The sequence below is a fragment of the Ailuropoda melanoleuca genome, chromosome 2 (assembly GCF_002007445.2).
Source record: "Ailuropoda melanoleuca isolate Jingjing chromosome 2, ASM200744v2, whole genome shotgun sequence".
Lineage (NCBI taxonomy): Eukaryota > Metazoa > Chordata > Mammalia > Carnivora > Ursidae > Ailuropoda > Ailuropoda melanoleuca.
This window is the reverse complement of record NC_048219.1, coordinates 154,756,650-154,780,462: the sequence shown is the minus strand read 5'-3', so window position 1 is coordinate 154,780,462 and position 23,813 is coordinate 154,756,650. Positions and strand designations below refer to the sequence as shown.

At 36.9% G+C, this 23,813-nt stretch overlaps 1 protein-coding gene across 10 annotated transcripts in view; it reads right to left on the bottom strand.

Moving 5' to 3' along the window:
- GULP1 (GULP PTB domain containing engulfment adaptor 1) overlaps positions 1–23,813 on the bottom strand; it is a 260,185-nt gene that overhangs the window by 48,799 nt on the left and 187,573 nt on the right. For all 10 annotated transcript variants that reach the window (XM_034654837.1, XM_019799061.2, XM_034654835.1 and 7 more), the window contains one exon: positions 1,656–1,727. In XM_034654837.1, coding sequence (XP_034510728.1) covers positions 1,656–1,727 — 72 coding nt within the window. The remainder of the gene's footprint in view (positions 1–1,655; positions 1,728–23,813) is intronic.

The window sequence follows — 23,813 nt, the reverse complement described above, 5'->3', positions numbered from 1 at the left end:
CATTGTTTTATTTATTTTAATTTGTTTATAAGTCATTACCCTTAAATATACTTTCCTGATCTACAAAATTTTTGTAATCAGCAGCATGAATATCGCTTATTAGATAAACATTTGTTCTGGAAGGCACTTGAAAAACAAAAATTATCAAGTGAAGGTGCATTTTTAAACTATACTGCATACTTAATATAAATCACATTCCTTTATTAATGGAGTACATTTCTGAATATAAAATGACATAGGAACTACAGAAAATGTATGAAAACTAGCCACGGTTTAAAAGCATTTCATTTCAAATACCGCTACATTTTACCTGGTCATAATGTAATTTAATCCTTTTGGTTTGGGATCTGAGTTGACTGAATAAAGAACCTCCTAGACATAAAGACACATTAAGTGCAAATACCATTATTCTTCTCTAAAAAATTCTGATTATAGTGAAGCTGGACTCATGCCGAGTTTGCAATATTTTGAACATTTAAAGAGAATCTTATTCTAAATGTTGTTAATAAACTGTGAGGCCTCTGTTAGTGCTTAAAAAGCACTGACCAAACAAGGGCAAGTCTGAATTATTACCTAATGAGCTGTGGAAAGAAAAGATTGCCTAGTCCATTTTTTTCCCAAATGGGAGAGATACCATCTTGGAAACTTTTAGCGTATTTACTTGAAAGCAGTAGTAAATTATTTACATGTAAAATGGGTAGATAAACATATTATCCATTTTACTTCCTTCCCCCAGAATACACACCATCCCACTTCAACTCTTCAATTTAAACACTCAGTAGAGTCCATCTGATATGACATTCTCAAAGCAGAAAGCTACTTTTTCACGTCTAGGACTTTGCCAAGCACAAAGACCTAACCCTCTTGTAAAATAACTGGATGATCTCTAAACTAAAGTTAAAAAAGGGTTATTTCTGAAAAAAATTGTGAGAATAGCTACAGAGAATAACAATGAATTGTGTAAAAAAAAAGTAGTGGTTTGTTAGTTTTTCTTAATGAGATAAAGATGAGAATTCTATTGAAGGAATTTTTCACATCTTAATATCTCAGTGAGAACGATGTCTTTTGGGATGGGGTGCACTTAGAAAAACATGCTAAGATATGTGGCATCTTACAGAAAATTTTCTCAGGAGATGTGATTGTGAGTATGGAGTTGCTTATTTAATGTGTCTTCTGCTCTCTTGGTCTCACCAGTCCCCCACGTCTGCTCAGGGACATAGCCACATACTCTGGGACTGGTGCATTAGGACATCTTTAACATACCGTGTCACTGCAAAACTCTGCTTGGGAATCAATTCTAACTCTGCACTTTCCACTGGCAGATGGGATCTCCTAGTGGAGCTAGTTAGTATGCCATTACTGGTTTCTGAGTCCACATAGTCCAAGCAAAGTAAGGGCAAGCTACTGAATGTCAACACATAGGGAATACTGCCATTTTGTGTTGTTGTTGAGCACGAGAAACTACGGACAAATATGAAGAATGTGCCACATTCAGAAAAATAACTGTGGATTCATATTTATTGTTCAGTATGTTTCCCTAAGCTGGTGATATTTATTCATCTGGAACAGAACAAAGCTATTGAATACGTATCAATCTCCTGATGACGTAAGACAGGATCAAGGCACTAGACATTAATTTGGAGGGCTTTCCCTACCTTGAGTTTCCTGACAGCATCTCTCACAACTTCTGTTCCTTTAGGCTGCTCCACTTCTGTGCTGCCAAGAAACTAGAAATGGCCATTTGTCAGATACAGGCTTTACCACACCGACATCATCAAATCATTTTGAACTGTAACATGGTGTAACAGTATATACATGGGGGCACTTGGGTGGCTCAGTCCATTAAGCATCTGCCTCCGGCTCAGGTTATGATCTCAGGGTCCTGGGATGGAGTCCAGCATGGGGTTCCCTACTCAGCAGGGATCCTGCTTCTGCCCCTCCCTCCCCATTCCCCCCATGCTTGCTTGCTCTCTCTGGCTCAAATAAACAAATAAAATCTTTAAAACAACAACAGTATACACATGGGATGGTAGTAATGCAAACCCAAATCCTAATTAAGCAGAGGAATTATTAATTTATATTATTTTATATTATACGAAAATGTAAATATATTAACCACATACAATTCCTATTATTCAAAGATTTTTTAAAAAGATATTTTTCCTAAATATTATACTCATTTATTTATTTATTTTTATTTATTTTTAAAGATTTTATTTACTCATCTGAGAGAGAGAGAGAGCATGAGCGGGTGGGGGGGCAGAGGGAGAGAGAGAAGCAGACTCCCCGCTGAGCAGGGAGCTTGACACTGGGCTCAATCCCAGAACCCCGATATCATAACCTGAGCCAAAGGCAGACACCCAACTGACTGAGCCACCCAGGCACCCCCTAAATATTGTATTTGAAGATTGAAAACTAAAGCTACTTTCATTACATTAGAAGGAAAGAAATAAAGTTGACCTCAAAATTTAAGATTTCAAACATATTAATAATTTATAAATTGTTAATTAATTTATCTGTAAATTTAAAGCATATAAATGCCTTTGTTACTTGATTTAAATGTCATGGAATATTTTAAGATATTAATATGATTTAATACAGTTCATAATTTCAAACAAGCATTTTCTTTGTTTTCCAATTTGACACTCATATAGTATGTAAGCTTTTAAAATACAAACTTTTTTAAAACTAATTACCCCATCTATCAGAGTTATAAGCTAAACTACATTTAAAAATAACACTTACATGATCTATGATTTTATTAGATTTTAAAATATCCCTGAAGGTTTTTAGCTAATACCTGACCTATCCACCAACACCCCCTCAAAAAGAGAAAAAGTCTCCTAATAATTACCATGCTGTAATATCATCTCTATCCTGGAGAGATATAGGACTTCCTAAGCAGAAGTCCAATCTCATGCAATATGTAAGACCAACTAGAACTGAAGAATGGATATTTTATTCTATAAACTATTTCTATATAAAGAGCAAATAATCATTAAATGCATTAAGTGTATATAATTACCCAGACTTTCCTGTCACATGCCAATTATAACACCAGAGTGAGTTATGAACTCATCACTTCTTATATAAAAACGTGTGTGTGTGTGTGTGTGTGTGTGTGTGTGTGTGTGTATACATTTTGTATCAAGTAAGTAAGTAGACTCTTTTTATGTTAACTCACAGAATGGAAAGGAGCAAAATAGTAATGTGAGAGTATCTTCTTACATCCCATTTTATTCCTTCCTTCATTCTTGGAAAAATAACAATAATGACTAAAGAAATCAGAGTTTTGTTTTTTCAGAATGGGCTCTGTATTACCAGCATGAGAATTACCCCGAGAGCAGGTTAAAATAGAACAAGGCAGACTCCCTGGTCAAAAAATCAGCATCTTTAAGGTAGGGTTAAGGAAATTATACTTCTAAAGGCATCACATGATTCCTTGTATAGAAGTCTAAGAAGCAGAGTAAGAAAACAGTAACAGGTCAGGGGACAGCGGAGGGAAGATACAAATGGTAACCTGAAAACACAGGAACTAACTGCTGGTCTGCTTTCTCATGAGCTCATCGAGGAAAGAGAGTGAGGCTCAGAAGCACTAGGGCAAAAAAGGTTTCAGTTCTCAGATTCTCTAAGGTACAACAGTTCCTTTTTCTTACGTGCTCAAACTATCCCAAACAACCGTGAGGATGGCCTACATACGGCATCATCAGGCACTTTGGTTTGCCCAGGCCTGACCTCCAGTTGGTCAACCAGGCCTTCACAAAAGACCAAAATAAACGGAGAAATTCTCAGCTTAAAAGGAACTGAAAACCTGCTTCTAAGATGTGGGACACAGTCAAATCTATTCTTGACACCAATGGACCTGTCACATTGCTTCCATTTCAGATCAGAGCATTCAACCTTGGCTGCATGAACACATCAGGTGGGGGCTTTCAACAGACCAGTGCCTACAAGTCTGGTTTAATTGGTCTGGGGCAGAGCCAGGGCATCTGTGCATTTTAAAGCTCCCCAGGTGACTTTAATGTGTCACCAGGTCTGAAAAGCACCGTTTTAGATTCTCCAGAAGGGAGGAAGGGTTCAAGCGACAGGAGGAAAGTTAACACAATAGGAGGTATTTAGTTCTGCATCAATCCATGGGGTAAATTCCTGTCTCCTTCTCTCTGAATTTATCGTATCACTGAGAGATTTTCCATTAGTGCGTGGTCCAGAGTTTGCAAAAATAGGGAAATAAAGGTAGACTCTTTATTGCTGCTAGTGATTCTCGAACTAGAAGGAAGCGTGTGATGTGTCAGTAACAGACTGTAAGAGTTACTGGAAATATTTATGGAAGAATATTCATTCTTCAGCAGAAAGGCCATGAGTCATAAGTATTATATGTAAATAGACCCGCATGGGAAAATTATGGAAGAACTCCAAGTACATTCTAAATGAGTTAACCTCTTGCAGTGCTCCACGAACCTTTTAATGTTTTTTTTTCTTTTCACACTGGCTTTAATTAAATCATCTGAAGAATGAAACACAGAGAGTAGCCTTGAATGATGGTAGGAATTAAACTGTGCAGACATCTAATATGGATCCTGCCACTTAACCCAATTTTTCTATGTAGTGTTAGATAACCTAAATGGAAATAATCTGAAAAATGAAAAGTACATCATTCGTTGTAATATTTCCTGTACTTTATAAGTTATAAAAGTCATCATGCTACTTACACTCAGGTTAAATAAATCATATTTATATGGATTCCATATGTCTACAGAAAATATTTATAAAACCCTTAAATACGATGCAGCATGCTGGAATAAACTCCAGGCTTAGAATCTGAAGATGTTAGAAAAGTCACTTAATCTCTGATTTATTCTGAAAAATCAGGATAGTGATATTGCTCTTCTTCCTTTTAAAATTTTTCTAAAGATCAGTTGCAATGAGATTTTAAAAAAACACAACTCTGTAGACTACGAAGTGCTTTATAATTATGAGGAATTCCATTTCTTTGTTTAAGGACTGTATGAGGACACTAGAATTTAGTGGATACTGCTGGGACCTGCTCAGCTCTCCTTCAATGGATCCACTTTATCCGCACTAAAACCCAACCTCTACTTTTGCACACTTTGCTGCTAAGAGCTCACACTCCAGGTCTTCAGACTCCCCCTGCCTCACATCACCACATTTTTTAGCCAATGACTAATATGAAATACAAAGGCCCAGCTCCTCTGCTTGGACACAGGGTAAACTCTAGGAGGTAATACCATGCCGAGCTTCCCTCAGAATCAGACCTGATGCTGTGCTGTACTCATCCTTGATTTCTTCCCCTTGTCTGCCCTGCTTTCCTGCACTCTCACTTTGCTCCTGGAAGCATCGCTTAATAAATTACTTGCACCCAAATCTTTGTCTCAGGATCTAATTCTGGGAGAAACTGACCTAAGACTCTATTAAAATTTAACGGCTTACATTTAGAAACATACAGTCTAGCAACAAACTCAGAAATAATAAAAACTCTTGTTATAAGTGCTATCAAAAGCCTTGTATGCAAACTAGAAGTAGGATTTCATCTTTTTCTACTCTGCCTGGTGCCTGAAAGGTAAAAGAAAAAAAACGGAACTCAATCAAGGCACGGCCAAAAGATTAATCCATCCCATATCAACTGAGCTGCTAACTAGCTGGAGAAAAAAAAGGGGGGCCACTGGAGCTCTGGACTGCAAAATGCTCAGGCAGGCTGAGAACAGAGGGGAGACATCTCACCGAAACAAAGAAACTAAGCCAAAGTCCACATGAGGAATTTAAAGTCCACTAGACCCCTTTCCCATCCAGTCTTCCCGGGAGCCTGGCTGCTAGTCTTACAAGCTTCCAGGTAGGATGAGTCTTCCCTAGGAAGTGTGGCCCATGGGGGCGGGCAGAGAAAAAAGAATTTTGCTGACTATTGGGATTTCCGCATGAAACAGATGGGCCACCTGATCAATCACCAGTTGACAAGCCCTGCCCATATACACAGAACTGCCAGTCAGTTTTCCAGGGCCTGAGCCTTCAATATCAAAACACACCAAGTAGTGCATATATTGAAGGAAAACCACTCACATGAAAACCAGGAGAAAAACAATGAAACAAGAACAAAAGAGAATGGGGAAAAATCAGAAAGAAAGCAAGAACAAAAAAGAGAGGACTAAAAATCTGAAGTCCATGTAAATATGCTGCATCCAACATAAAAACAGGATGGTTTATAAAGCAACACTTACAGAACAAAAAAGAGCCTATGGAAATTAAAAACACAATGCAAGCAATTTAAAAAGTATTAAGATTAGAAGAGAAAGTTGAGAAAATTCATCAAGAAGTAATTATTGGGTGCTTGCTACTTATCAAGTACTATTTGAGGAACTGGGGGTACGGCAGACAGGAAAGCAAAGCAAATTTCCCACTCTTATGAATCCCAAACTCTAGTGGAGAGAGCCAAACATAATATACGTAAGCAAATTATAACGGATCTTCGAAGTGCAAAGTGCAAGTGGAGAGACAGCAGGGATGGAGGGGCAGAAGTACAAAGTGTGAATGTGTCTGTATGTTGTACCATTTTAAAGAGGGTTGGAGGATACCTCCCTGATTAGTTGAAGTGTAAACCAATCGAAAAGGCATTGACCCATCCATGGGGAAATCGGGCCAGTCCAAGAGAACAGAAAGCATAGAAGCCAGATATTTTTTAAGATTTTATTCATTTATTTACTTTTATTTGAGGGAGGGAAGGTGCACATACTCACATGAGCAGGGGCAAGAGCACAGGGAGACAGAGAAGCAGACTCCACACTGAGCAGGGAGCCTGACGCTGGGCTCCATCTCAGGACCCTGAGATCATGATCTGAGCTGAAACCAAGAGTCAGACGCTTAACGGACTGAGCCACCCAAGCGCCCCCAAAGCCAGATATTTTAAAAGAAGATTTTAGAAAATAGAACTATTAAAAAATTAGCCTAGGACTGTTTTTCCTTGGAAAAGTAGTATCAACATTATCTAAGAAGTTGTTATAAATGCAAATTCTACTGAATTGGAAACTGTGCGATGGGTCCAGCATCTAATATTTCCTTCAGTGATTCTGATGAGTGCTTAACTGTGCAAAACACTGTTCTAGGAGACCCAAAATCAAAGTAGATAGAGTTTTAGAAATAGAGAACAGGAAAACCTGAAGGAAAAAAATTATCAAACACTTTCCCAGAAACAAAGGTATGAATTTCCAGACTAAAGGACTCAAGATTACAACACTGTAATGAGTAAAAACACATACAAGCACAATACATCAGACTCATCATCGATACACTAGAAATAAAGACCGTAAAAGATCCCAGAGGGACACACAATAACAAAAAAACCTCCAGGATCAGGAATATGAATGACGTTAGACTTCACATCATCAATAATTGAATGAAGAAAAATAACTTCAAATTCTAAGTAAAAATTTAGAGCCAAGTTTCCAGGTTCTGAGAGAGAAAGATATATAGTGAGATGTGGAAGGGACCAAAAACTTTCCCACCCATGCCCCAGTTCTCAACAAGAAAGGAAGGGAGTAAAATAAAACAAGGAAGAAATGGAACCCAGGAAACAGGAGTGGGGTGACACGAGGTGTCGATAACCACTACAGATATCCCAAATCAAGGCACAGCCACATAGCAGGTTACCCAGAAGAAAAGAGAAGAAAGTAACAAGAGAAACACAGAAGAGTTGAAAGTGGTCACTAGAGTAAATGAGACCTTGGAGAAGAGCTGGGAAACATTTTGCTTTCTTCATCATAACGTTGGACAAATACTCAACTGTTTAAAATGGACACAGATAAGTTTGATGAAATAAAAATTAAATTAAGCACCCAAATGTTAATGTTCCACATATTCATTCATTCCTCTAAAAAATATAGCTGAGTATTTACTATTAATCAAGCATTTACTAAATGCTGGGAATAAAAGAGGGGAAAAGCATCCCTGTTCTAAAAGCGTTTACATTCTAGTAAATGTGTGTGTGTATATGTGTGTGTGTGTGATTTGTGTCTGTCTGTCTAATTTCTATGTTTATGTCTAGATCACAGACAGATTTACAATATATTTTAGATGACATAAGTAAAGATAACACAAATAATAGCAGACAGACCCGGCAGAGAGAGAGTAATATTTAAGACTGAGTGATGAGGAATGTCCTGTCTAAAAAGGTGACATTTTAATAAAGACGTGAATGAAAGGACGAAATGAAACATGCACTCAAACATACTGAGTTTGAGGTGTCTCTGATGTGTCAGCTAAAGAAGCCCACTCAATGGCTGGGTACACAGAGTGGAGCTTGGGGAAGCAGAATTCTGGGGAGAAGGTGTAAACTGGGTTGACTCAGGCACTGAGGTCTCACAGGAACTGAGAGATTGAGTTGAGTTCCAGAATCATGGGGCCCCAGGCAGACGCCACGGTTCAGAGGGAGGTGAAGAGAATAACACTGCCAATGGGAAGAAGGTAGGTGGTCAGGGAAATGCCAAAGGGAATCAGAAAATTTTGATCATTAATATTACTGATTAGGGTTTTCAGATTAGCAACTGTACTTATCCCAAAGAAATGGAAACTTACGTTTACGTAAATATTGTGTGCTCTAATGTTCAAAGTAGATCTGTTTGTAATAGCCGAACATTGGAAACAACCCAGATGTCTTTCAGTGATACATTTATACCATGTAATACTACTAAGCAATAAAAACCAATGAATTATTGATACACACTGCAACTGTGCACAGATCTCAAGGGAATTATGCTGAATGAAAAAAATCAATCTCAACAAGTTTTTTTGTTAGGTATTTATCTAAGTGAAAAACACAGGATTCTTTTTTAGCATTCTCTTAAAAAAATGGGGCATTGGCATGTTTAACATTTTAAACTGAGTAAAAATAATTGCTTTTATGATTTAGCAACTTTATGTCTTAGCTCCTCCATGTGGCAGAAAAAAACAATGCTGAGAAGAGAGTATAATGGACCAGACTGTTTTTGCTTTATACTTGTAGGTTCAGAGCATCCTTTCTCAGTGTGGCAAAGAGCAAGAGAAAGGTTATGTGTTCTGTGGCAAGTTGTAATGGTTGGCGGCATTTTTTCTAACTTTAAATATTTAAAATTTCATCAATTATTTTTCTTCATAGTCACAAACGGGCAACATTCATTTCAGTACATATTTTTTTTTAAGAAAGATCAGGAATTAGACCTCACGTAAGTAGAAGTACCAGTCTCTCAAAATTGTGTTCTTGTGCTCTGAAACGCTACAAAATGTTTCCATTTTATCACGAATAAACATTGATATTTTAATGGTAATGCACATTCACTACTGGAAATTTAGAAACTACAGAAAAATGTATCAATGAAAATAAGCATCAGCTTTTATCTCATAACCAAGAGGTAGCTATTGTTGAAAATATTATCTTTTAAATTCATGTTACAATAAAAGTAATCAGCTGATGACAATATTGGACAAACTTATGAAAACAAACAAAACCTCTTAAATTATTATATATGACTGATTTATTTATTTACTGGGCATTATCGTGTGTGCATGTGTATTTAAATTTTTACTACCAGCCGAATTAGTAAGAGTTGAGATGAAAACATTAAATGTGACTCCTACACAATATGGACAGATGAGAAAGAAATAAAAAGGGGGGGCATTTAGAATAAATCAGATTGTAGAAAGTCAGACCATCTAAAAATGGGTTTGTGTATTCTTAGTCTATATATTGAAAGGTATGCCAACATGGCACATATCTTCCACAAACTATAAAATATCTTTAAAAAATCTTCTATAAATACTTTGACAAATATAGAGAGAATTTTTGATAGCAGAAAGCTAATTATTGTATTCCCTTATAACCTACACATCTTCCTGCTCAATGCATTTGAACACTCGGCAGATGCACTCACAACAGGTATTTCAGAGGCTACATACTTTCTGCTGAAATTAAGAACGAAAATGTCATCAACTATATAGACTTCTCAAATTAAAGTGCTATTAAGATATTTTCACATTTGGCTTAAAATTTCAAAAACTTCCACAACTAATTTTTTTAATTAATTAAACTGATAAGACTTCTCTTCTAAAGGAATCTCAAGTAATGCCTGTATTCGTTTCTTCCAGTTCATTCACTGTATTCCACCATACCTATAATAAGCATTTTGCAAAAATGTGTTAAAGTTTGAGGACTCCATTTTCATTTTAAAATATGACTTGAGATGGACTTCTTTTCACACGAAAAGCTGCAGTTTTCGGACTTGCTTCTTTGCCAGTAGAGGGCAGTGTTGCACATCACATGGATTCACTTCCAATCCCTGCTTTAACTTGCTTCCTCAAATGTTTTTATGATCACTCTATGAATAAGGTGGGGTTTTTTTTTAATGCCAGATAAATAACAATTAAAATAATTAACTAAAGAGTTATAAGTCTAATTGCTATGAAATCTGACACTATTTAACATATGAAAGAGCTAGTTTATGACAGAAATATATGAAATACATGCTTTACTTATATCAAATTCAAAATATGACAATTTTATGTAGAGAAGATGTTCTTTATATAATTATTTTAAAATACTAAGGGAAAATAATTTCTACTTTTCACAATATAAAAGATTTTCCTAACATTAAGGTTGAATAAATAACTGGTAGATAATGACCAATGGATATTCTAAATATAGAATAAAATAAATGGGCATGTCTCTATATTTGTAACCAAGGTTGCAGAGCCTCAAATAGGATAGGGCTAATTTTCTTGGCATTAACTTCACTGCATATGTGTTAAAAAAAAAAACAAAAAAAGCATTTAAACCTTCTAGCTATTCAACTGCACCCAGGAGATAAGCCATATAGGAGTAAGCCAATTTAATTTTATAGTCTTTATTTGGCTGACTTGCCATGTCACTACGCCAAGCAATGCAGGAAAAAAACATTTTTAAATGGCACATCATAACATTCAATTGCTAACAAAGGGTCAGAATCAATCAGATTTAAACCTATTACTTAATCACCAAAACCATAATCCTGAAAAAAAAAATTAAAATATATCCACCAAAAAGAAAGGTTATACTTTATTTTTTTTTAAAGATTTTATTTATTTATTTGACAGTGACAGACAGCCAGCGAGAGAGGGAACACAAGCAGGGGGAGTGGGAGAGGAAGAAGCAGGCTCCTAACAGAGAAGCCTGATGTGGGGGCTCGATCCCAGAATGCTGGGATCACGCCCTGAGCCGAAGGCAGACGCTTAACAACTGCGCCACCCAGGCGCCCTAGTAAGGTTATTCTTTAAACTAAATCCTCTGAAGGTTATCTTTTAAAGGAAGGCCAGGAAATTTTGATGGAGAATAAAAAAAATATTGGGCTCAGTATTTAAAAAATCTACATTTTATATTTGATTTGATATTGGGTTTCTCATTTTATGACAGCAACTTTCTATTAAATTATTTCTGTCCCTCTTTCTACACGGATTTTGAGTGTATCATTTTCATAGGCTCTTGCTTTTAAAATGAGAGTTCTGAGTTTAAACCAAAACAAACATACTGGCTACCATAAGAAAGTGTATTGCTCAGGGGTCTCCCAAATGGAGCTCTGAATCCCATGGGCACAATAAGCAGCATCAAGCTTTTGTCCTGTCCCCGAGGCAGCTCCATGGTCAAACTTCCTTCACCTCTGAGAAGTGAGACAGGGAAAGTGAAGGACAGGGCATTCACTTGTATTATTATAAGAAGTATTACAAAAATAAACCGATCTATACAGAGAACCAAAACCATGGCTTTGGAGCCAGAGGACTTCACAATCCATTTACTTATTAGAGAACCACTCTAACGAGGACCGTGGACTGTGTGTGGTTGTGGGCTGTGGAGATACTCTCATTCAGCTCCCATTCTTTTAGGGATGCGAAACTGAGGACCAGGAAGTTGAAGTGTCTTCTCAAGGTCAGGAAGCTTGCTAGTAGCAGAGACAGGGCTAGGATTCCAGCCCTCCTAATTTTCAGACACACGCTCTTTACTTACCTTAAGTAAAACAGAAACGGTATGAAAGAAACATAGTACACTGGGCATATATTACTCATCTGTGCCACATCCACTTGGCTAATTAAAATTTATGTTGTATGTTTTTTCTACTGTGAAATATGCTTAAAATCTAAAGGTGTCAAAAGAATATTTGGTTGGCTTTACAGTGAGCTAACCTGAATTTCCAAACACCATTTATTTACTGAGACTCTCAGAGACTCAATTTCATCATTCATTAAATGGGGATAAATTCATAGTGTTTATGTGAGAATTAAATGAGAAAATGCAACCACTGAGTGACACAGAGTGAATATTCACTCAATTGACGCTTAGAGGTTAAAGGAAGATAACAAAATGGCCACAACAAGCAAATAAAAAAGAGTCAACCCACCCACAGTGGCTGTGAAGTAAAGAAGAAAAAACTTACTTTAAGCCACTAGTATTTGGATTTTAGCTCCTGAAGCTGCTACAATTCTTAGCAGCACATAAACAGGTGTATTTGTTTTTCCCTACATTTTACCTGTTATTTTCAAACACTTATTTTTCTTAATTCTCACTGTAATTTAATTATAATTCTCACTGCAATCTAATCAATTCTACAAAACTTGAGACAAGTGAAATTTTTAGGATATCTATACATGATATGCCTGTTTGTGGATGCTTTATCTGTTTTCAGGAGGGCTGAGTATTTTTCTTCCTAGGTGCTTTAGAGTTTGGGGTTTAAATAAGGTTTTTAAAATTCTATTTACAACAAGTTACTGCTGCTATAGGAAATACCCTGTATCCAGTCAGCTTACCAAATTATCTTCTCAAGCACAGTAGTTTTATTTATTTTTTAAAATTTGAGTCTACTGGAATATAATTATCAATAAAGAGAAATATATTTCCTTTTCTTTCCCAGTATTGTTACCCATTACATCTTTTTCTTTGCTTATAAAACAGTAAGGAGTAACCGTGGTAGCAAGTATTCATTTCTTACCCTTCGTTTTCATGGAACTTGTACAGCTGCTGGCGGTACGTTACACTGCTGATTCTGCTTCAGGTTTCAACTTTGACAAACTGCCCCAAATCTGCTTGTGTCCCTGAACTCTTTCCAAAAAGAAGATATTTCTCTGGAGAAGCCCCTACTATTTCAAGCATCCTCACCTCTTTCCTGAGCTAAATTTCTCTCTTTCTCTCCCTTTTGGAAGAAAAATCATTCTTTAAAAGCTCTTAGTACCCCTTCTTCAGGGAATACTGGTACTTCCTTTCTGAGAAACTGTATTATTATTATTATTATTAATTTCTATATCCTAATCCATTTCAAAAATACTTGTACATCATCTAACGTCAAGTACTGTTCTAGACCAGGAGTATAGCAGCGAACAAAACAGACCAAAATCCCTGACCTACTAATGCTGGTGTAGGCTCTCCCTTTATCCACAATGACCAGAGAGGGTGCCTTTGTTTTCCCAAAGGTTCTTTCCACTCTTCCTAGACCCTCAAATATTTGAGTACAATCAAAACAGATTGCCACAAGAAATCTTCCGAAAATACGGTAACCGTCACAATAAAGTTTTCTGGCTCTATCTAAGCGAACAGTTTGTTTTAAAATCTTAAACCATTTTGGAGAAGACTCATCCCAAGCTGTGAGCAGAACATCTCCTTCACACTTGAGTATCACAGAAAATGACTGATCACATTAAGAGATTGTTCAACTCAAACTGCTGTCCTATTTCTTTAAAAAGGGAAGAAAATCTACCTTTCAGATCTTGATAGGTTATGCATAGCTCTTCTGCATGAAAAATGAGTGTGGGCTAACGACACTCCTGAAATGCAGATGTATTTACAGACTTTCCATCAATGACTAATATGGCCTGATTAATTTTGTGAGGCACTGCTGCATGCAGAACTTTCTCAGTGCGCTATAAGGGTGCAAGCAAAGAAGACTGGATCCTGCCCCTTGGGGTTTTCTCTCCTAGAGTTTAAGAGTCGAACACACGAACACACGCAAGGAAAGACTGACTAAATCAATCAATCAATCAATCAAACCAACAACACCAAAAAAAAAAAAAACGGAGAGATCTGTAACAGACTGAAACAAGCTTAATGTCAGTGACTATGAATGTACTGTTCTCATTTCCATTAGGTCCCCCCAGAAGCACTAGTGAGAGGGAAACTCCCTTTATTCAACAGCTGTTTATTAAAGACCTATGTGCCAGGCACTGTTCCAGGTTCTCGGAGCAGAAAGGCAAAGATCTCTGTGGAAGTGGCTTAGTGGAACCGTGCTAAAGGGTTTTAGAGACGGAAGCACAAGATTTGAACTCTGACCCTGCCACTTGCTAGGTCTATGAGTAAACATCTCTGAGCAGCAGCTTCTTTTTCTGTGAAATGTAGATAAACATCCCTAGATTTGTAAGTAGGTTGTGAGCAAAATTACAGGTCAAGGTCCTGACACACAGTAGACACTCAAAAAATATTTGTTTCCATTCAATGAATGCTCCTAAGTGATGAACAGGTGTTGATTATTTGGTTCTAGACCCTAGAATAATGCCAGAAAAACAGAATTTGTGACTTGGATTCTTTTTTTAAGATGTGGGGCTTGATGCCTGGACCCTGAGATCATGACCCGAACCGGAGGCAGACGCTTAACCAACTGAGCCCCCAGCCGCCCCGTGACTTGGATTCTTTTCAACAGGGTCAGGATTTTTTTTTTCCCAAATTTTATAGATTCAACAGCATTCCATTAATAGGGCTTAAAGAGACCTGCTGGGAAACTGGGGACTCTGCCTCATCAAGCGAAGGATGGAGAATGCAGAGGCAGCAAGCATCCAACAATGGCAGGGTCCTGGCGAGCAGACAGGGGAGCAGGGGAGGAAGTGCAGCACTGACATTTGGTGCAACCAGCGGAGCCCAGGAGCCCACCGACAGTACCAAATCAGCCTTAGGCCTTACAGTCAGACGCTGGTAGGACACACGTGGTTTTAGGGCATTTGCTAACAGCCTCAATCTCTCCTTACTGATTGTAAAAATAAACTACCACCACTGCAACTCATCCCCATGCTCTTGTTACCCTTAGGCCAATCCTGTGTACCCCCAGCTTTAATTTGATAATTTTGTTTATTTTTTAAGTCCATGTGTTCCTTTTTCTTTTTAAAAACAGCTTTATTTAGATTTTTTCTTGATACTTGAAATCAATTATCACTAATTAGCACCACTTAGTCTTCAGCGTAATGCTTAAATGACTTTGCTTGAACACTGCTATATGTTGATTTTATTTGATTTTCCTTGGCCTTTTTAAAAAAATCAATCGTCGCATATTCCTGGGCAGCTTTTGAGAGCATTTTTCAGCTGCCCTTTGAAAGTTCTAATCCTGGTATTAACACAGACCTTCATGTCTTTATGGGACTACTTCTAAAAATTTAATAACCTGATTAGTGACTACAATTCCAAATTATATTTAAAAAAACTTCCCTTTACATGTACAGAATTATATTGCACTATATTACTTTTATCAAAAAGAATGATACATTCCTATTCCCATGATATATTTGATTAACACATCAAATACTTCAATTTGCTATTTTTAGACTGCAGAACTGGTATTTCAGCTGAACCTCTACTCCATATGCATTTCATTAATACGAATAAAGTTTAAAGTAACCTACTTATTTTTAACAGATTTTTAAGTATTTTGTGACATGCCACTTCAATTCCTTGCCCATCAGGCTTAATATAAAATACATACACTGACTCGGTCCTATGATTAATGTGTTTCCGTTTAAAAGCAATATATGCTATTAAAAGGCACAAGAAAGTGAAGTATGGGCAAGGACATGATATCATTAGAATCATGACACTTACCTGCCTCTCATTTCAGGGCTAATCAAGTATAAATTTCAATGACAGATGTCCAGAGAAATTATGGATGCTGCTACAAGTAGGAGTTGGGACACAAATGGCATTCTCTCTCTGTTCCAAAATTTACATTCGGTTACCGAGTATTCAAGTTGAAACAGCTGTACAAACCCAGGGAGCCTCACTCTATAAAGCCCCAGTAAACTCCACAGTGGAATTTTACTAAAGATTCTGAGAATTACTGCCACTTTAACATGGTTAATTCTTTATCTGAAGGTAGACAGAATTTCATGCAGCAGACAGCTCGGGGAGAGGCTTCGGTCACTAGAATCCCATCTGTCAAGCTTTGCCTTTAGAAATCCTGCCAGCGGCCCGCAGGAAGGAATGCAAAGTGGGTGGATGGTACAAAAAATGTCAGGAGAAGGGCAAGTAACTCTTACTCTCGCAACAGTCTTGTTAGCCTCTCCGCAGAGGTACGTTGGGCTCTGAGAACACTTCCCTGAAGAAAGAAGTTGAGGTTGTCCATGGTTCTTCTCCACTTGGACGGAATGTTCAGTTTGTTATCAGGACAGCAAACTTCGCAACTTAGCGTATACACGATTTGTAAAATACAGATCTTCATGTAAACACTGAAGTCGAGAGGCTTTATTTTTGAGAAGTCATACTGTCCTCAAAGATCGGCTGTTTACTGAATGACAAGGTCAAACTTTATTCTGCACAGTGATAAAGCGCTTAAGAAGAGTCTATGCACTTACAGAGATTCAGATTGTATCTGGGCTCTGCTGTTATTAAGTTGTTTTGGTCAATGTACTTTACATCCCCCAATCTGTTGCTCTTTATAAAACAAAGTGGCGATGACATTTCTATGTGAAGTCATTCTGAGGACTGCTTAAGGTAACGAGACAATACTGGTTAGCACAGTGATTGTTATTTATAAATTAATATTAATCAAATAGGAGAACTAAAACTATTTTATAATAAAAGCCAAAGAGTCTCCTTGAAATTAAATTGTTTCATACGATCCAACTATATTACAGAAAATAAGAATAATCAATTAGTTTCTGGCTTTTTCTTCTACTTTGAAATCATATAAATACAAGTGAAAAGGAAGTGGTATTTGTCATGCTAGTTCCTGCAATGATTTTAATGTTCCATTATAAATTCTAGGCATTTAGTTAAGTGGGAATCTGAAATTAAAAAGGGACTGTGAAATGTGTATGTATATTAGCAATTATACCCATAACACCTTTATACCCATATGACCTTTTCCCAGAAACTTCTTTTCTAAATTTAATAAAGTAAAAAATTTTATAAGTTACTATAGTTATATTTGCTGTTAAATTAAGTAACTATGTATATACTACATAGGTGTGTGGTGATCTCATTAATGAGGTCATGCAGCTGGTCAACCATATAGTACAACAAAAGTTCGTCTGAGGTCACCTCAGAGGCATACTGGTTGAGTGGCTATAAATTGGTTAAAGTCTGAAACCTACCCTGTTAAATGATCCAGTTTATGAAGGTCAAGACACAGCATTCAGGACATATTTCATATAAATGATCTCAATGTCTATAATTTATATGTTCTAAGTTCAATATATACATAGATATATTGATTTGGGGCCAAATAGTTAACCTCCTGGTTATGATTTTCTGTGCTAATAGAACTGTGCACTAATTCCACTGCTAGTTTAGAACAGCATATCTGCACGCGATGGGTGAATCAGGTATAGGCCATATCCAAAGGTGTGGCACACTATGTCTATTTGTTTGAGAATATTTATTGACAGGGAGATCACCACCTCACAAGAGCATCTGCTCCTATGTGACCATTCCGTAAATTATAATATTCTTTCTCTTACGGAGTTCTGGGGACAATGACAATGAAGCAGGAGCTAGAATACTGAAGGAATGGAGGGGTGACCTAGGGATTGTAGATGACTTCAATTGGAAGATAACTGGCACAGTTTGATAACATGAGACTCAAAGCTAGGAGGTTACAGGGAGAACGAACGAGAAGGCTAATCAATTCATCTGACAGGCCAGGTGTTCTGGGGAGAGTTGTGTGGAGAAAACATCCTCCATCTGCAGAAAGTGTTCAAGGATGGGAAGGGCAACAGGATTCAGTGTCTTCAGAAAAGAGTCGGTTTTCCTTGGAGAAAGAAACAGCAAGGTTCAGAAGAGAGGTGGAAAAGACCAAGAGGATTTTGGTGTTGACTGATCTTGGGTTCCTACGGACCAAGGCACAGCTCCTTCTTAAAAACAAAAATTAAAAAAAAAAAAAAACACACACAAAAAACCACCATTTTTTTCATTTTACTGATTTAAAAAATCATTCCACTATGTCCCCAAATGTATTTAAAATGGCTTATCAAGCGTCATAAAATAGAGGAAGGTAAAATATAACAGAAAAATGAAGCAAACAGAAAATAAAACAAGAAAACAAGAATACAGAATAGAAATAGGTTTTTAGTCAAAAGCCAAGTAATCCTATAAATTTGCTACGGGTAGATCATAAACTACAAGTTCTTCAGCAGCAGCACAAGGAAACACAACCTGTTAACTATATGATTCACAGTTGACAAGATAAAGTAAAAGTGTTTCATATATATGATGGGACTTTGATATGCAACTGGATTAATAGGATTTCACTGGCTGAAATGTTGGACAGTTCATTAAATTTGAAATAGCTCACTAGGTATTTGTTTTTTTTACAGAAACTATAAATATGAAAACCAGCTTCACAGTTATTATTAACTTTATTTCAACCCATCATATACTTTGTTATTTTCAAGTACTTTGGAGAAATACCTATCGCTCTCAACCAAAATGGGATAAAACACTGTTTCCCTTTACATTCTGAAGTCCTACACAGCCGCCTGTCTCAATAACTTTCTTTATAATTGTTATGTCAACATTTAATTTACTGAACCATGAAATAATTCTTGGGTGTGAAACGCACTTCAAGGCACTGTAGGGTATATATAACATTCAAGCAACAAAACCCGTCTCTAAAAATGATTCTCCTCAGTATAGGTCCCACCTCCAGGACATCCACCAAGCTTTTAAAAGTCCCAATGAGTTTCGACAGTCAAGTTTTTCAAATTGAGAATATACGTGTCATGACATCTTATCAGTTTTATTTTTCAGACAATGCATTCTTTTGAGAGCTGTCCTTATCTCCACATTGTTAAGGCTGGAAGTTATAAGTTGTAACATTCTCTTCTACAGTCACTACAGGGTAGAGACAGCTAAATTATTTCTGCTACTTAGCTCTCTTAAGAATCGTTGTTAGCATTACTTTTGAGATACTCCACGGTACCGAATCAAGGGCGGTAATCACCAGGATAAAAAAATGTGGAGGAAATTATGAGAAACATTTTTAAAAGCCTTGTTGAGACTTTATTTTATTAAGTATATGTTAACATAAAATTAAATCCAGGGAGTTACAGTACAGGTACATATGATTTCTGAGAATTAATGTAAATGCATATATGTATTACTTAGACTTTATACAATATTGTCAAAATAAACATGATAATAGCATTACTAATTCAGGGACTCATAAGGCATTAGCTAGGTAACTGTGCTCTCAGTCGCTTGTAGAAAGGATTCAGTGAATAGTATTACAATCAAAGCCCATGGCAGTTGTGTTCATGTCTAGTTACATTTACATGAAAAGGAGACTTTCTAGGAAAACTCCATTAGAGCACCCCTTAAAAGCTTCTTCACGTTATGCTCTACAGGCATTCTGAAATACTCAGAGATTAAATGAAATTCTTGCAGATGGCTAGAAAGCAGAGAAAGGAACAATTTCTAACATGTATCAGCCTACTACGTGTCACGTACCATAGAAATTATTTTCAAATATATCTCATTTAAGAGTTACAGAGATATCAGGAAATGTTTTATAAGTTTGTAGATTAAAGACAATTTTTAACTTTGGATAATTAATATCCATTTCTATATAAATTAAAATTATAGACATTACCTTACAGATATAATAATTTCCTCTAGCATATTCATTTAGCCACAATAACAAATATGCAATAGTATCTTCATTAAAACTGAGTCTACGTTCAAGAATGCATTCTGACAAATGTTCTAAAATGTACAGATAATCTTTCCTTAAGAATTGCTTTGCCAGCCATGGAGCAGTCATAACAAATTAAACATCTAATTGAACACCTCCTTCCATGGCCATCAAATGCAGCTCTCTCCTCTCTCTCCCTCTTTTCACTGGAACTGGCCCAGGCATAGAAATCCATTCCCCCCTTCTAGCATCCTTTCCAACCAAAGCCTCCCACAATTGTCTTACCACCAGGGCTCTCCTAAGTACTAGAATTCTAATAAAGCATGAGTAGGCTATGAAATTGGGGCAAATGAGTAACAAATGTACTTTCTGAACAAAACGAAGTTTGTAAGTTGAGGGATAGAAGATAGAAAATATGGCTCTGGGAAACCTGGTACACAAGAGGTGGGGACACAGAGAATGTTCAAGGTTGGAAATGGCAGCCTAGAAGAAGAGTAGAAACAGCCTACTGGCAGATATGTTCTGGAAGAAGGCAGTGACAATGGGACACTTGTCCTTTTTGGTTCTGGCAATTTCCCAGAAATAAAACGCTAGAAGCTACTTATCAGAAGAGCAGGAGACTATTAAGTGAAAAGACACAGGACCATCCTTTTTCTAACAGAACAAAATAAGACATAGAAAGGTCTTTAACAGGAGACTTTCTCTACTTCCATGAAGACAAAGAGCTTAAAGTTCTAATACCTGGTTGCATGCTGCAGTGATTAAAAGCTCATGCTCTAAAATCACACTGTCTGAACTTGAGAACTCTACTGATTATTAACTGCATAACCCTGGGAAACGTATTAAATGTCTCTGAACCTTAATCTTCTTATTTGTAAAATGTGGGTCATCATAATAACCAAAGTAGGTAAGTATATAAAAAGGTTGTTCGAACTAAATTACCTAGCTCAAAGGATTGCCGTAAGGATAGACAGGATATGTGCCCAACAAGCAGTGAACAAAGCTAGTAGGGTTATTCTTACTGGTAGGTATAATGGGTTGAGCAGTCAGCATATACCAATGACCAGTCACTAACACTTACCCAATTTGATAGAAAACAGCAGTTAAAGGATATGAATTTAAGAAAAGGGAAGTTGGGGAAAAAACAGATATCCCCCTTGAGGGAGTGTGGAAAAGAAAATGGAGGAAAACAAGGAATTTCTAAGGCAAACTACTGTATAATTTTGACTCCATCAAATCTTGCTAATCATAGATGGACATTCAAAAAATCTTGATGCTAACAGGTCTCTACCAGGCAAACATCCAAGAACAGCTTAAGAGAAGTATTTCCACTGCACTGAAAAGTTTCTGCTTACGGTAGCACAATTTTATTTCTCCCCCAAAGATTTATTTATCCAGGTATCACCAGTATAATAGATTACTCAGATACTGCAATTTTCTTTTTAGTCTCCGAAATCATCACCTTTGGTTGATTTTGATGCTATTAACTCTCTCACAGCTGGTGTGCAAGAGCAGAGAACTGAAACTAAAGCCACTCAATTTTGCTACTCATTATTACCTTCCTATAGACTGGTAGGGAGCATGGTGGACACTATTGACTAAAACGGACTTCATCTGTGTATTTCATTTGTTTTGCTATTTGTCCCCTCCAATACAAAGAAAATACCCTATTTTCCCCATGCTTCTCAAGTACAAATGCAGGTTTCTGGGCTCAGTCTAGATTAACCAAATCCCAATAAGTGGACAGGGAATCTGCATTTTTAACAAGCACACCCATTTAGGAAAGATTGATCCATTCTAATTAAGCCCAAATAAGATTAATTCTGCATATTCAGTGAGGATGCTTCTTTGTGCCACAAATTATTATGGTAGCTCTTACTCTGACCAAGGATATGCCTGCCCAACTTACTAAAATGTCTATTTGCATTAGGACAGTGCAGAAAAGAAGTGTCAGGTTTAAAACAAAAAAAAAAAAGAATGGGGTCATAAGGTACCAAGGAGCAGTATTTCCATAGATTAAGAGCCAGCCCACCACTCTCAAAAGCAGCTTTGCCTTTTTTATATACCTCTATGCAGAAGGTTGCTTGAATGTAAAATTCAAAATAAAAGTTGTTTATGTAATGAAATATTATCTTTATCTGTTTAAAAATACATGAGTAATTGGACAATATATTCCCTTACTCTTACTTTTCTGAAAATAGAGATAAGGCAGCGTGAGAGGAAAAGAAATATAATTCAAACAGGTTAGAACCTAAAAGAACATTATCTGCACAGAAGACCAGGTTTCACTCTTTACACGGTGTGACCTTAAACAAGCAATTCAAGCACTCTGAGGTTATGCTTATTCCTGTTTGTAAAATATAATATTAGCTCTGACTACCTCACTGGAATGTAAAAGCAAAAACGTAAGGTAGTAACATTCGGCAGAGCCATGGCAATTTGCAAAGGCACAGAAGCCACTATTCTAAGTGACATGTGTATCTGCAGTTCACGGGAAATAGAGCTTTTTGCTTGTGATTACTTTTTAGAAATTTTATCCAGAAGCAGGATGAGGTACACATATAATACAATACTGGTGAAGTGGGGGGCCTGGGTGGCTCGGTCGGTTAAGCCTCCAACTCTTGGTTTCAGCTCAGGTCATGATTTCAGGGTCATGAGATCGAGCCCCATGTCGGGCTCCATGTTCAGCGTGGAGTCTGCTTGAGATTTCTTTTCCTTCTGCCTCTGCCCCTTCCTCCTGCTCTCTCTCTCTCTCTCTCAGATAAATAAACCTTTAAAAAATATATGAATGATTCTATTAGTAGTACGTGAAAGGAACTCACTCATCACGAAAAAAAAAATGCAATTTTGTGCTTTTTCAGGTTTCAAGAAATTGTTTATTTTAAAGGCACTATGCCAACATGAAAACAGCCAGATTGAGTAGTTGGTACCATTTGTCGTTTGATCTGTTAGATGTAGTAAATTCAGAGTTCTTACACGTGTATGCATTTGTGTGTTTTACACATGCTTATAAATTATGTATATTTGTGTCCACATGTACACACATAAACTTAACTTCAATTAACTGTTATTTTAGAAGTAAAATAAAATCCTTGGATAAAAGAGAAAATGGAACAGAAAGAAGGGGATGTCTCCTTTGAATCCATTCGGTGGAAAGAAGCCATAATGAAACTGGTAAGGCAAACTTCTCCACAGGAAGTCAGCTTTCACCTGGTCTTCTGTTAACTGAGAAACACTTTCCTTTGAAGGTGTTGTGATTTGAAAACAGTAGTTTGTTCTAACATAAGTTCACAGCATGAGACAGACTTCAAAACAATATTTTGTTTGTTGTCCTATTTACAATAGGGTTCTGACAGGAATTACGAGAACTCTTAATAGGCAAGATCACAGCATTAGTCTTTAGTTGTTTAGTGCTTACTGAGTGGTCTCAAAATACTGTGCTCTGTATTCTGGGCTTTTAATTATTTCTTGGATATCTCCAAATGAGGTATTCCTAACTTGGTACCTCATTATCCCCATGTCAAATTCAAGTCCATCACAACATGCCTGTCACCTAGGAATGCAAATGAGGAAATATCCTCATGATTCTTTATCTAGTTTACTTATATATACTCTACACTCTAGCCACACTGAACCCTTAGACTTGGTAAAATGTGCCATTTTCTGGGATGTCTCTGAGACGTTGTGCATGTGTGACTGTAACAGCCACCTCACTGTAATCACTAAAACCATTTCCACTGAGTCTTGATCTCCATTAGCAAATCTTTCTTTACCCTTCCCAGGGGTGATCCTTGCTGTAATTCAAGGTGCCACAGGGTGTACACTAGTGAGCCAGCTCTATGTGTATCACTGGGATATATAGAAAAATGATATTTATTTTTGGCCAAGGTAAGAACAAGGTCTTTTGAAGCCCAAATTCCTTCCACATAA